The sequence below is a fragment of the Megalobrama amblycephala genome, linkage group LG6 (assembly GCF_018812025.1).
Source record: "Megalobrama amblycephala isolate DHTTF-2021 linkage group LG6, ASM1881202v1, whole genome shotgun sequence".
Taxonomy (NCBI): domain Eukaryota; kingdom Metazoa; phylum Chordata; class Actinopteri; order Cypriniformes; family Xenocyprididae; genus Megalobrama; species Megalobrama amblycephala.
The window spans coordinates 20,381,322-20,395,932 of record NC_063049.1 but is presented as its reverse complement, the minus strand read 5'-3'; the positions used below and the strand labels follow the sequence as shown (position 1 = coordinate 20,395,932).

Sequence of the window (14,611 nt, the reverse complement as noted above, 5' to 3'; positions counted from 1 at the left end):
TTAAATTTATGTCCACCTGGATTGCCAGCTGCAGCAGTTTTAGAGTTTACCTTTTTTTGCTTGAATCCAGTTTTGAAATATTTTTTTGATGTATTATTGTTTCCAAACCAGTGATACAAAAGGTATGATTAACACCACAGAATGCTACAATAATTTAAATTAAGACAGGGACATCGCTGTTTTTTTTTAAAAATTTATTATTATTTATTGTTAATTTATTTCTGAGTGGCTAGAATGCTTTTCTTATTAAAAATATTTTACATCATGCCTGCCACAGAAAAATGCTGAATATAGTGTTACGATTCTGAGATTTAAATCATCTTCTTTTGAAGCAGATTAACTTTAATGCACATCAAGGATTCTTAGATTTGTCAAAATTCACTAAAATTCACTTCTGCATTTTATTGTGGAAAAACGTAACATTTCTTAAGAAATCAACTGACCAGTAAATTGGCCAAATGTGGCAAATATTACAGGGTATTACGTATTATGTATAATAATTTCTCTGTAATACTTTATAGATTTGAGCAGAGATGATGCAGATAACTGGTTTATCACATAACAGCAAGAGGCTTTTGAAAGGCACTGCTAGACTATGTTGTTATGTCTTCTGCCCAGTGTTGTCCAGCTGAGGTCGGTCCATAAACAGGATTCTGTTGTGTGATGGAGCTCTTTCCAGCTCCAGCACTGTGATGTTGTTTGGCTGAGTGGCACTAAGATAAGGTCCGGGGACGTACAGCGTCTGCTGGGGGCCCCTCTGCGGCCAATACCTTCCCAAGTTCACCCCATTTATCCACACCTGACCCTGAGAGAGAAGAACAGAATTACACAAATCTGGTCAAGTCTCAAACAATAACAAATACTAGATATTCTTTATTATATGAATAATGTGCCTGACCTTAGTCCATCCATTAAGTTTTACAAAAGTGTCCCATGCAAGGCCGTTAGGCTTCAAGGTTCCTGAGTAGATCATTGGTCCATCTCCTGCTTCCATCCCTGGCCCTGAGGGAGCCGACTGCAGCCAGCCATTGGCTACTGCAGTGTCGATGTCCAGTGGGTAGATCGACCATTCAGTGAGCACGTCATTTCCCAAAATGAGGTTACCCAAGAGACCCTGAAAAATAGAGAGGATGTAGACATGATGTATAATTTTTAATTTCCTTTATTCTAAATGGAATTTTCCAAGATGGTTTAAGGAATATTAGCAAATACTGAACATATTTAGTATAACTTACCTTATTATCATTGATATAACTGCCAAAATTAACCCTGCCCATGTTCTCCACTAGTATGTCCAACTGATCCCCTTGACATCCCGTAACATTCATCACCAGTGCAGTGTCCCTCTCCATAATCCCTTGGTACACCTACTCATAGACAAGCTTATTTTTAAATCAAGATTTTCCAAATCCATGGTTAATATAATGGTTAAGTATAGGTCCCTGGGTTCAAATAAACAGTTAAACACAAATATAGCCAAGTAAATATTGGCTCGTCTTTCTCCATTTGACTTAGTCTTGAAGGTGTATTTTGTCTTATTTAACCGTAGTCATGTTGTTAGGTGCAATGTTGCATCTTGCACACTTCATACCGGCAAACATCTGTATACAAACCACACTTAGGATTCATTAAACTATAATATTAATAACGCCGGAGCCTCATCTCATTTTCACCATTTTATTTTATTCAAACTTTTTGACTGGGTATGGGTATATTTCCCTCTGCACTTCCTTTGAAGTGATGTATCAAAGTTCCTTTATTCCCTATGCTGTATGAAATGCATTTTGAACTTCCTTTGGATTGAAATCTCACTCAAAATGGTGGAATACCCTGTGAAGCACAGTGTTTAAAGGAATAGTTGTATGGATTCATTTTTTTATGGATGGATGGATGCATTTTTTTTGTCTTCAAAATGTGGCCACCCATTCACAACCATTATAAACCTTGGAGGACTAAGGATATTATATCTCTGATTGTGTTTGTCTGAAATAAGATAGTCATATACACCTAGGATGGCTTGAGGGTGAGTAAATCATGGGATAATTTTCATTTTTGGGTGAACTATCCCTTTAACTCCACTTTTCGACACATACTCACAAACTTCCCTAAGCAATTCCCCTCAGGGGAATCACTGTCGCCATTTTAAAGTGTGTTCAACTTCGTCAAGTGGACAAGAGAAGTTTATCTGGGCAGCAAGTCTACTCATATGTACACTTCAGGTAGATCCACAGACCACAATGCAACACGATTGTTACATTACAACAGCAACTCGCAGTGCTCACACTTAATTTATTGATCAAGGGCTTAGGGCGTTCCGTTTAAACCCATCGCAAGGGTTCCCCCAGTAGTAAGCACTTGTGCAATGTAAGCAATGACGTACATCCAATCAAAGAAGGCGGAGGGAAGTTAGCGTGGGAAGGGCATAAAAAAAGTGAACTTAAACGCAGCCACTGTCAAATGGAATGCATCTAATAATTTCAATGGCTCATCTTCATCACACAATAATCTTTGTCTTTATACTGACACCTACTGGCCTGGATGCATTAAGTTTGTTTATTACCTGCTACTGCTCTAAACTAAAGATGTTTGTCTTTTCTTTTTGTTTGTTTTTTCTCTCTCATACTAAACAGTCTTGGATGGAGGTGTTTTGTGCCATGGTGGCTTGTTATATGATGTTATGTTACCCGTTCTATTTAGAATTAAGTCATCTCATGTGAGTGTACATTGTTTTAAACATATTTTCAAAATGATTATTCCTTTCTTCAAGTGTACAAATGTGTACATCAGAACATAAATAACTGAGTGCACCTTTAAACTGCAAACGGTGGTTTTTGGTTACACACACTGTTGTAGTGTCTGACTAACCATGGCGAGAACAAAACATTGTGTTAGCGTGACCCAAACAAGTGGTCTGCTCACCCCATTCACAGAGACGTATGCACGATCATGGATGCCATTGAGGGGCGAGATGAGAGGGGTCGGCTCAGGAACATTCCGTGGCAGTGTCGTTCGGTAAAGCATAAAGCCATAGTACTGCACAAAGTTGACATAACACAAGCTCAGACCAGCTTTTACACTTATCCAAGACCAGCCTCCAAAGCCCATACCAAATATACACATCTATTGCCATTTATGAGAAAATACAACATTGGCCTTTATTGGTTATATTTACATTCATGAACTGTATTAAGTTTTTTTTAAATATCCTACTTGTTTAATCTCCTCAAACGTCAAAGGATATCGAGATCGTACAGGACCTTGCGGTGACAGCGTATCCAACAAGCTGCTAATGTTGCCGACCTAGGAAAGAACACATGACTTTTATTGGCAAGAAATCATGCAAATTAATAACGTTTTGCAATGTGAAATATTCACACCTTGTGAAGTGTAACAAAGCCATAAGCGAACTTTGGGGTGGCCGGTGGCATGGGACCAACTGGAATATCACGAAACTGAAAACAAATGCATATTATTACTACATATAAATAGATGTCTGTTTTGTTACTCAAAAGATGTAGTTTCAAATTCTAGCTACGGGTGAGTAGTATCAATACAATTTTATTTCACAGTAACGTCTCACCATTTTTTGCTGGAAATAAAAAAAAAAAAATCAGAAACAAAAAATGTTTATATATTAATGATCTATGTTGTAATGTTTCAGATGATCCAGTGAATCTCTTATTCGGAACCTGATGGATGCATACCAATATATATGATTATTCATAAATTCTTTGTCACTCTTTCATGTGAATAACATACAAAAGTTCTTTCTATACCATTCAACAGTTTGAGGTCAGTAAAAAAATTTTTTGTAAAATAAATAAATACTTTTATTCAGCAAGGATGCATTAGAAGTGATATTAAAGACATTTATAACCATACAAAGGATGTATATTTCAAATAAATGCTGTTCTTTTGAACTTTCTATGAAAAAATGTATCACAGTTTCCACAAAAATATTAAGCAGCACAACCATTTTCAACATTGATAATAATAATAAATGTTTCTTGACCACCAAATCAGCATATTAGAATGATTTCTGAAGGATCATGTGTCTCTGAAGACTGTTATTTAATATAGAAAGTTATTAAAACAGTTATTTTAAAGGTGCCCTAGATTATGTTTTTAAAAGATGTAATATAAGTCTAAGGTGTCCCCTGAATGTGTCTGTGAAGTTCCAGCTCAAAATACCCCATAGATTTTTTTTGCCTATTTTGGGGCATCATTATAAACGCGCCGATTTTATGCTGCGGCCCCTTTAAATCCTGTGCTCTCCGCCCACAGAGCTCGCGCTTGCCTTAAACAGTGCCTTAACAAAGTTTACACAGCTAATATAACCCTCAAAATGGATCTTTACAAAGTGTTCGTCATGCATGCGGCATGCATGCATCAGATTATGTGAGAATTGTATACTGTTATATTGTTTACTTCTGATTTTGAATGAGTTTGATGGTGCTCCGTGGCTAACGGCTAATGCTACACTGTTGGAGAGATTTATAAAGAATGAAGTTGTGTTTATGCATTATACAGACTGCAAGTGTTTAAAAATGAAAATAGCGACGGCTCTCTTGTCTCCGTGAATACAGTAAGAAACGATGGTAACTTTAACCACATTTAACAGTACATTAGCAACATGCTAACGAAACATTTAAAAAGACAATTCACAAATATCACTAAAAATATCATGTTATCATGGATCATGTCAGTTATTATTGCTCCATCTGCCATTTTTCGCTATTGTTCTTGCTTGCTTACCTAGTCTGATGATTTGGTTGTGCACAGATCCAGACGTTAATACTGGCTGCCCTTGTCTAATGCCTTTTATAATGTTGGAAACGTGGGCTGGCATATGCAAATATTGGGGGCGTACACCCCGACTGTTACGTAACAGTCGGTGTTATGTTGAGATTCGCCTGTTCTTCGGAGGTCTTTTAAACAAATGAGATTTATATAAGGAGGAGGAAACAATGGAGTTTGAGACTCACTGTATGTCATTTCCATGTACGGAACTCTGAACTGTACAAGGGCACCTTTAAACTAATAATACAGGGAGTGCAGAATTATTAGGCAAGTTGATTTTCTGATCATATTTTTTTCCCAAGCACATTTTACCAATTCCAATCCACATCAATCTTAATAACTACTATTAATATTGTTTTTAATCATTTATAAGTGATATATAATTGTTCATGAAGGCTGGAAATGAAAAATGCCTTATATTCAGGTGTGCAGAATTATTAGGCAAGTTTTCTTTTACAGGCAAAATGAGCCAAAAAAGAGATTTAACTCAGACTGAAAAGTCAAAAATTATTAAATACTCATGAGAAGGACGCAATACTAATGCAATACTAGAAATTGCAAAGTTAAAGCATGACCAAGAGACAGCAAAATGCTCATTGGGTCAGCGGGGTCAGACAAAAACAGGTGGAAAAGAAAAGACACGTTAACTGCAAAATAATTAAGAATTATGTGTGAAACCATCAGGAAACCTTTAGTCTCCAGCGCCACCATTTTCCAGAACTGCAACCTACCTGGAGTCTCCAGAAGTGCAAGGTGTCAGGATCTCAGAGACTTAGGTTAGCTAAAGAATCCTAAAAAATGACCCGCACTTGATAAGAATCACAAGCTGAAGTGTTATAAAATACATGAAGACTGGGTTTTTATAGGCCTTATAAACAGACAGCTTGAGAGTGACTCCTGAAGGACCAGCACCACATCCTCTTGTACCACTGTTTGAAGAATTTATCTTCCAGAATCTGGCAGTAAGTTTTGGAAGATCATTTTTAGTCCATCTCTGCAAGACAGACATTTCAGGATAAGAGATGGACTAAAAGTGAACTCAAACACCTTACTGCCAGATTCTGGATAAATTCTTCAAACAGTGGTACAAGAGGATGTGGTGCTGGTCCATCAGGAGTCATTCTCAAGCTGTCTGTCTATAAGCCCTATTAAAACCCAGTCTTCATGTATTTTATAACACTTCAGCTTGTGATTCTTATCAAGTGCAGGTCATTTTTTAGGATTCTTTAGCTAGCCTAAGTCTCTGAGATCCTGACACCTTGCACTTCTGGAGACTCCAGGTAGGTTGCAGCTCTGGAAAATGGTGGCGCTGGAGACTAAAGGGTTCCTGATGGTTTCACACTTAATTCTTCACCTTAATTCTTAATTATTTTGCAGTTAACATGTGTCTTTTCTTTTCCACCTGTTTTTGTCTGACCCCGCTGACCCAATGAGCATTTTGCTGTCCCTTGGTCATGCTTTAACTTTGCAATTTCTAGTATTGCATTAGTATTGCGTCCTTCTCATGAGTATTTAATAATTTTTGACTTTTCAGTCTGAGTTAAATCTCTTTTTTGGCTCATTTTGCCTGTAAAAGAAAACTTGCCTAATAATTCTGCACACCTGAATATAAGGCATTTTTCATTTCCAGCCTTCATGAACAATTATATATCACTTATAAATGATTAAAAACAATATTAATAGTAGTTATTAAGATTGATGTGGATTGGAATTGGTAAAATGTGCTTGGGAAAAAAATATGATCAGAAAATCAACTTGCCTAATAATTCTGCACTCCCTGTATTTCACAAAATTACTGTTTTTACTGAATTTTTTATCACTTGGTGAGCATGAGACTTTCAAAAACATAAAAAAAAACATACTGACCCCAAAATTTTGAACGATGAAATACAGTCATACCTTCCAGCCCTACCACCTATTTTCTCCCCCTGTAAATCAGATACTGTCATACATGTATAGATGTTCATTCAGAATGTATTATATTTTGTACGTTCTTACATTCTTAATGACATCTCTGATGGCAAGCAGTTTGTCAGTTGGGTCTCCGGCCTCTGATAAAGGTGCATTGTAATCATAACTGGTCACCACAGACCGAAACCTGGTATCATGGTCCGCTCCTACGAGTGATAACATTACAGTTGCACATTAAGATGACCAGATATTGTCATGGATATGAGAACAGGTGCACTGAGAGAGCATTATACCATTCCAGTAGCCAAAGTTCGTTCCTCCCTCAAACATGTACCTGCGATTAGAAGAAAACCCTTTATTACTTTATTTATTTTGAATTTAAAGTACAAAGACAAACAAACTAATGGCTTTACACTCATTATTCTATAGAAAATGTTACTTGCATGTTCACACTGGCACCCATGGACAACATCTCTCCCAGCATTTTGCTCACTTTGCCAGTGTCCACAGAAGCATGTTTGTCACCCCAGTGATCCAACCAGCCCGTGTAGAACTCAGAATTCACCTGAAATCATGACTCATGAATTACTGCCACATCTTACAGCTAAAAAAAAAAATAGAAAAATAAACAATCAATACATGAATGTTTTCTAAAACATCTTACTTACCAGCGGGCCTTTAGGCTCGAACCTCCTTTGACGGATGAAGGCTGTAGTGATATTGGTGTCTGAAGGGGGAAAATGTTACAGTGTGAATAGCATCACAAGGAATTTGTGTGACTTTTCACATCCAAGTTTGAGCATTTACTATATTTTAAGGACTATAAATTTTAGAGATCAAGCAATAGTGTTTTTTTTTTTTTTTTTTTTTTTTTTTTTTAATAGTCAGATACTGATTATTTGATGTTTAAGTGTCCATAGCTGATATAAAGAAACTTTTAAAAGATTTTAAAAGAGTTTATTTGAAAGATTATTTTTGTTGTATTTTTTACACAATAATGAAAAATCCTTAGACATAACATCATATCTATTATGCATGCTTTAAAGATATTTAATTATATTTATATTTAATAATACTATTTAATTATTATTCATTTAATAATGATATTAGTAGCATTAGTATTAATAATAATTGTTTAATTTAATTATATTTATTTATTTATAAATAAATGTATATAGTGTATTTTATTTATTAAATTACAATTTTTGATCTATAATTTAAATTATAAAGTTTTTTGCAAATATTTGCCAATCGTCTTTGTTTTGTGAATAAATTGCTCTCAATCTGAGAGCGAATTGCTGTTATGTAAAAGTCAAGTAATTTTTGTAAACAACAACATTATCTGAATAAGTTGGTCATTGGTAACTAGTTAATTATTTTTTATCTTATCAAATTAATTTATAGTGAATTTTAGAACTGCAATTTTTGTTTACGGCATTACACTGGATATGCATTAGTGACAAGGGCTAAAATCTGGTTAAAATGTCTTAAAAATACTGCAGAGGTCAGTACAATTTAGACAGAACTGACCTCACTTCTGCCTTACCTGTGCCAAAGTCTATAGTGGCGTACAGACCCTCAAGTGTACCACAGTTCATCTCTTTATCCGTGTTCCCATCTGTAGTAAAGAGTATGACGTCCTCCCCCAGGAATACACGGAACAGAGTGTGAAGATGCCGCATGTAGTTATAATCACAAGCGAAGTAGCTGCCATATTCATTCTCAACCTGATAAAGGAGCAAACATGCAACATTCGACCGCCATACTCGTCTATACACTGTAAAGCACTGTTAACATGTCAACACCCAACATAAGTACAGTATACAGGCTTTCAGTCCTACAAAACATGAGCATCAGTCACTGTAATAAGTTCTTTGTTATTATGCACAATTGCTTACTCAGTAAATAAATATTATTGTAATTTTTTCTTTGGGTGGAGCAGCATAGTAGTTAAATATCTCAGCTGGGTACAAAATATTTGTTAGTTCTAACCCAGCTATCAACATTGTGTCCTTGAGAACGTCATGCCAGGTTCATCCAGGGAGACTGACCCCTTAATTTGGAGACTATAACTGTACCTTGTATTGGACAAATATGCCTTGTAATGCTTGTATACTTGCTTACTAAATGCTAGTTCTATATTGTACCTGCACACTGATGATATTTCCTCCATTCTGATAAAGCCACGGTCTCATCCTACGGAGCAGCTCAGCCAACCAGTCACTCGCTGCCTGTAAATAGTCTGAAAGAGACAAACACTACCATTAAAGACAGGCCTGACCCTATGTGAAGTCATGTCTCATGCAGAAGGAACATATACCTGTGTCAGCTGAACGGAGGATAATGTTTGGCTTTTGTAGCAACCAGGCAGGCAAACCACCCTATCAGACACATAAGAACCCACAATTTACAACTCACAAAATAACAATCACACAGCTGCCTTTCGTGTTGTGACCAGAACTAATTATTATTAGTATTATAAATCAAATCCTTGCACCATTTTTCACCAACAGTGGTTCTCAACTAGGGGTCAGGTTTCACCTTGGGGCCTCAGCAAACATCCAAGGGGGTGCCCAAGTATATTTCTTATTTTAAAGGATTAGTTCACTTTCAAATTAAAATTTCCTGATAATTTACTCACCCCCATGTAATCCATGATGTTCATGTCTTTCTTTCTTCAGTCGAAAAGAAATGAAGGTTTTTGGTGAAAACATTCCAGGATTTTTCTCCATATAGTGGACTTCAATGGAGCCCAAACAGTTGAAGGTCAAAATTACAGTTTCAGTGCAGCTTCAAAACGTTCTACCTGATCCCAGACGAGGAATAAGGGTCTTATCTAGAGAAACCATCACTCATTTTCCAAAAAAATAATAAATACAAAAATAATAATAATTCTATAAGTTTTAACCATAAATGCTCATCTTGAACTAGCTCTCTTCTTCTTCTTCTTCTTCTCTATTTGAATCCCAGCAGTGTAGACACTGCTAAGTGTATTACTGCCCTCCACAGGTCAAAGTTTGAACTAACTGTTATATACTTGCACTAGCATATTGTATATGACAATTTAGTTCAAACTTTGACCTGTGGAGGGCAGTAATACACTTAGCAGTGTCTACACTGCTGGAATTCAAATAGAGAAGAAGAGAGCTAGTTCAAGATGAGTATTTATGGTTAAAACTTATACAATTTTAAATTTTTTTTAGAAAATGAATGATGGTTTCTCTAGATAAGACCCTTATTTCTCGTCTGGGATCACTGTAAACTGTAATTTTGACCTTCAACCATTTGGGCTCCACTGAAGTTCAATATATGGAGAAAAATCCTGGAATGTTTTAATCAAAAACCTTAAAGGTCCCATTTTGGTTTTTTGAAGCTTTGATTGTGTTTATAGTGTGCAATATAACATGTGTTCATGTTTCGCGTGTAAAAAAAACACAGTATTTTTCACATAATTTACTTATCTGTATACCGCTGTTTCCACTGTCATAAAAACGGGCTGATGACTTCCTTGTTCTATGAAGTCCCTCCTTCAGAAATACGTAATGAGTTCTGATTGTGCCAGCGGTTCCTGTGTTGTGATTCGACAGCAGTTTAGCGAACCTTGCCCGGAAAGGTCACGCCTCTTACCATAACGTGGAGATGCACGCGCTTACATTATCAATTTGAGCTGGAATCAGACCCGGTGATTGGACTGCGGGATGAAAATAACAGCGTTTCGACAACATGGCGACAAACACACTCTACAAACGCAACTCTTGTGTATTCCTGTGGGCGGAGGTTAGTCAAAAAACTGTTTTAGTGACATCATTAAAGAAAAGACATTGTTAAATAAAATATCTCTCTTGGCATTGAACTTTGAGCTTTAAAATTTTACAGATTTTATTTATACTCTAACAACAACATTACACACTAACTAAAGTTTGAAACATGGGATCACGAAGAACGGGACCTTTAATTTCTTTTCGACTGAAGAAAGAAAGACGTGAGTAAATTATCAGGAAATTTTAATTTGAAAGTGAACTAATCCTTTAATTCATAATCTCAACAACTGTTTTTTGTTTTTTGGTCTTGGAAAACCTGGATAAATGAGGTAGCCTAATTTTGAGTAATTTCTAGACCAAGAAAAGTCACGTAAAATAATAATGTAAAAAAATACTTAAGATTCCATTTTATTGGGTAAAAACTACAAAAACTAGCAAATAAAAAGTATTAAAAAAAAAAAAAAAAAAAAAACTCTTATCCTATTCAGAAAATCAAAGACAATTGAAAAAGTCATTGAGCCCATAATGAATATCATTGAGGACATTAGGCCTTGGAGTTCAAAGGTTGAGAACCACTGACTTTTGACACGATTTAGTCTGGAGTAGTCGACAATAGTTGCCGAAAGTTATAGCCAGATTTTTGGCAGTCTGAGTTGACAGATTTCACAGAAATGTGTAGTGTATGATGAGCACAGAGTCTGATTTTTTAGCTTTAGACTAAGATTCCAGTCAGTCAGAGAAGATCAAACAGGTTTGATATTTTGAGCCGATTTTAAAACACATACACTGCATCCGAAATAGAACACTTCCATACTTTAAAGGGCTAATTCATCCAAAAATGAAAATAATGTCATTTATTACTCACCCTCATGCTGTTCTACACCCGTAAGACCTCCCTTCATCTTTGGAACACAAATTAAGATATTTTTGATAAAATCCGATGACTCAGTGAGGCCTGCATTCAAAGCAATGACATTTCCTCTCTCAAGATCCATAAAGGTACTAAAAACATATTTAAATCAGTTCATGTGAGTTCAGTAGTTCTACCTTAATATTATAAAGCGACGACAATATTTTTGTGCGCCAAAAAATCAAAATAACGGTCTTTTCAACAATGTAGTGATGGGCCGATTTCAAAACACTGCTTCATGAAGCTTTAATCAAAAATATCTTGTGTTCCGAAGATGAATGAAAGTCTTACGGGTGTGGAACGACATGAGGGTGAGTAATTAATGACATTTTCATTTTTGGATGAACTAACCCTTTAAGCAATACAATAGGTTTGTGGAGGAAAAAATATGTTTTATCCATTCTTAAAAGTGCTTTTCTAATAACACCTTTTCTGATTTTTCCGTATATAATGACTTAATTTTTAGTCTTTTTCTCCCACAAAACTATTGTATGACTTCAAGAAACTCAGAATATAGTGCACAAGCCTATAAACTACTTTTATAATGTCATTTTTGGAGCTTGACAGACCCTGGTCACCATTCACTTTCATTGTACAAAAGGAAGAGCATGAACATTTTGCTAAACATCTCATTCTCTGTTCTATGGGAGAAAGAAAGTCATATAGGTTTGGAACAATATGAAGGTGTGTATAAGAAAATATCATTTTTGGATGAACTATTCCTTTTAAAACATAATTCCTGAGAAGTCACAATCTCATAATCACACTCAGAGACACATGACACCATCCCCCATCACATCACATTTCAAAACCATTCAAATTTAGCAACATAAGGAAATAACCGTCACCATTTCCCATTCTGCACAGATATACGGCCCTGGTCGCAGGATGACTAACAGCCCTGTCTGATTGGCCAAGTTCAGGAAGTACTCAAGGTCTCGGTCTCCTGCAAAGTTGAACAAACCCTGCACAGTCTCATGGAAGTTCCATGGCACATACCTGCATGAAAGCATTTAAAAGATTTTTGGAAAGATGTGTAACACAAGTATGTACTTAATGTTTGCAGTGTTGCTCTATTCCACGTACACCTGAATAGCATTGAGTCCAGTCATGTACATCTTGAGCAACCTGTCCTTCCAATATTCCCGAGGGATGCGCGAGTAGTGGATGCTTCCTGAAATGTACTGAAATGGTTTTCCATCCTTTTGGAAGCAGTTGTTCTTGTAGTCAATGGAAAATGAGCGTGAATCTGCCTTAAAACAGAAAAGTAATGCAGTAAAAAATGTGGAGGGTGTTTGTAGCTGGAATAATCCACTTGACTCACAGACATATTTAAAAATATTATAAACAGTATATGATAAATTGCATTCACAATGAACGTTTTTTTTTTTTTTTAACAACACTATAAATGACTATATAAAATTATAATTACTTATCCAGACCTAAAAATCACAATTTAAAAATGTCCCTGATATTTTTCAGGTTTCTATGGTCGCTGGAACCCTGTCACATGAATTTGGCTCTTATGTCTAAATTACACGTCAGGATCTCTTCATAATGAAAACGAATTGATCTGTGTGTAAAGGTGATAGATGTGTACTTTAAATCAGGTACTTACCAACACAAAAAATATTGGCAACATGCACAGACTTATTAAAACGAAAGTTATTTGCGACTTCATCTCTAAATCAAACTGATAAGACGCAGTAACACTCTTCCGTTTGGCATTATGATTCCAGCGCGTGATTGTAACGTGTCAGGAAATAACATTACAACTGCTCAAACTTTTCCCTTCTGTCATTTTTGCATAAAGCTGTCCACTTTCACTCTACAATAGATTTGCAGCGTTTCTTCTCTTTGAACATGACGGTCATGTGATTGTATTCTGTTTAGTCACAATCTGGGTCCTAAAGTCCGCCTGATCAGGTCTGAACTTCATTTTCAGCGATTCATTTTTTTTTTTTTAACACGGTAAGTGAAGTTTATTTTTTATAAATGCACAACTGTAACAAAGCAGCCTACAGTAGCTCAGTGAACAATACTTGGTGGAAGAGTTGTTTATTATGATTATCCTATTTAAAATAATTTATTTATTGAAATAATAATAATTATTTATTGAAGTACTTTATTTAACCTGTATTATCATATTTTTCACAAGTGGTGCAAACTGCAGAGCCAAATGACCTCCAGCTCCACCTCTCTGGAGCTCAAGGGTGGAGCTTAACCTCTTTGGGTGGAGAGATAGGTGGTGCGTTCCAAACGGGATATATCACCCTCCGAAGGGCACTTCGGAGTAAAAACAATCATGGCCACCATATTGAAAGGTCGTTCCAAACGAAGTGCTCAAAACTGGCCACTTCAAAGGGCCCTTCAGACAGAATATGTACAGGAGGCGCGGAGTTCGATTTTAACTATAAATACATAGATAGTATTTTTCTATACTACTGTAATATTTATACGAGTTAGATTTGGTACATTATTATGGTCAAAATGATCGATATTGTACTTCAACAAAAATACTTAAAGGTGCCGTAGGTGCATCTTTTCAAAAGATGTAATATAAGTCTAAGGTGTCCCCTGAATGTGTCTGTGAAGTTTCAGCTCAAAATACCCCATAGATTTTTTTTAATTCATTTTTTTAACTGCCTATTTTGGGGCATCATTAAATATGTGCCGATTCAGGCTGCGGCCCCTTTAAATTCTTGTGCTCCACGCCCCCGGAGCCCGCGCTTGCCTTAAACAGCATAAACAAAGTTCACACAGCTAATATAACCCTCAAAATGGATCTTTACAAAGTGTTCATCATGCAGCATGTCTAATCGCGTAAGTATAGTATTTATTTGGATGTTTACATTTGATTCTGAATGAGTTTGATGGTGCTCCATGGCTAAAGCTAACATTACACACTGTTGGAGAGATTTATAAAGAATGAAGTTGTGTTTATGAATTATACAGACTGCAAGTGTTTAAAAAATGAAAATAACGACAGTCTTGTCTCTGTGAATACAGTAAGAAACAAGGTTAACTTTAACCACATTTAACAATACATTAGCAACATGCTAAAGAAACATTTAGAAAGACAATTTACAAATATCACTAAAAATATCATGGATCATGTCAGTTATTATTGCTCCATCTGCCATTTTTCGCTATTGAAAGGCGTTCATCACTTGTGATGGTCACATTGATTGCTCCTGTCTGCCTCGCTGCTCAGAGTGGTTTGCGTCTG

At 36.0% G+C, this 14,611-nt stretch overlaps 1 protein-coding gene across 2 annotated transcripts; it reads right to left on the bottom strand.

Moving 5' to 3' along the window:
* Window positions 1–179: 179 nt before the first annotated feature.
* glb1l (galactosidase, beta 1-like) lies at window positions 180–13,246 on the bottom strand. 2 transcript variants are annotated; one of them, XM_048193277.1, is made up of 16 exons: window positions 13,001–13,246; window positions 12,469–12,635; window positions 12,231–12,381; window positions 9,032–9,092; window positions 8,859–8,953; window positions 8,258–8,438; window positions 7,380–7,438; window positions 7,155–7,276; window positions 7,005–7,045; window positions 6,799–6,917; window positions 3,378–3,452; window positions 3,211–3,300; window positions 2,920–3,033; window positions 1,236–1,367; window positions 899–1,114; window positions 180–805 (listed from the first exon to the last, which is right to left on the bottom strand). In XM_048193277.1, the coding sequence occupies exons 1-16, from the start codon at window positions 13,061–13,063 to the stop codon at window positions 602–604; spliced, it is 1,890 nt and encodes a 629-aa protein (XP_048049234.1). In that variant the 5' UTR covers window positions 13,064–13,246; the 3' UTR covers window positions 180–601. The 2 variants fall into 2 exon arrangements, with proteins under 2 accessions (XP_048049234.1, XP_048049236.1); XM_048193279.1 differs by having other exon boundaries at window positions 12,469–12,631.
* Window positions 13,247–14,611: the final 1,365 nt, after the last annotated feature.

Coding starts and splice junctions, on each gene's coding strand:
- glb1l (XM_048193277.1), bottom strand. CDS start 13,063: ATGAAGTCGCAAATAACTTTCGTTTTAATAAGTCTGTGCATGTTGCCA. Junction 12,636..13,000: donor TGCCAATATTTTTTGTGTTG/GTAAGTACCTGA, acceptor TTCTGTTTTAAG/GCAGATTCACGCTCATTTTC. Junction 1,368..2,919: donor CATACGTCTCTGTGAATGGG/GTGAGCAGACCA, acceptor GTCTATGAGTAG/GTGTACCAAGGGATTATGGA.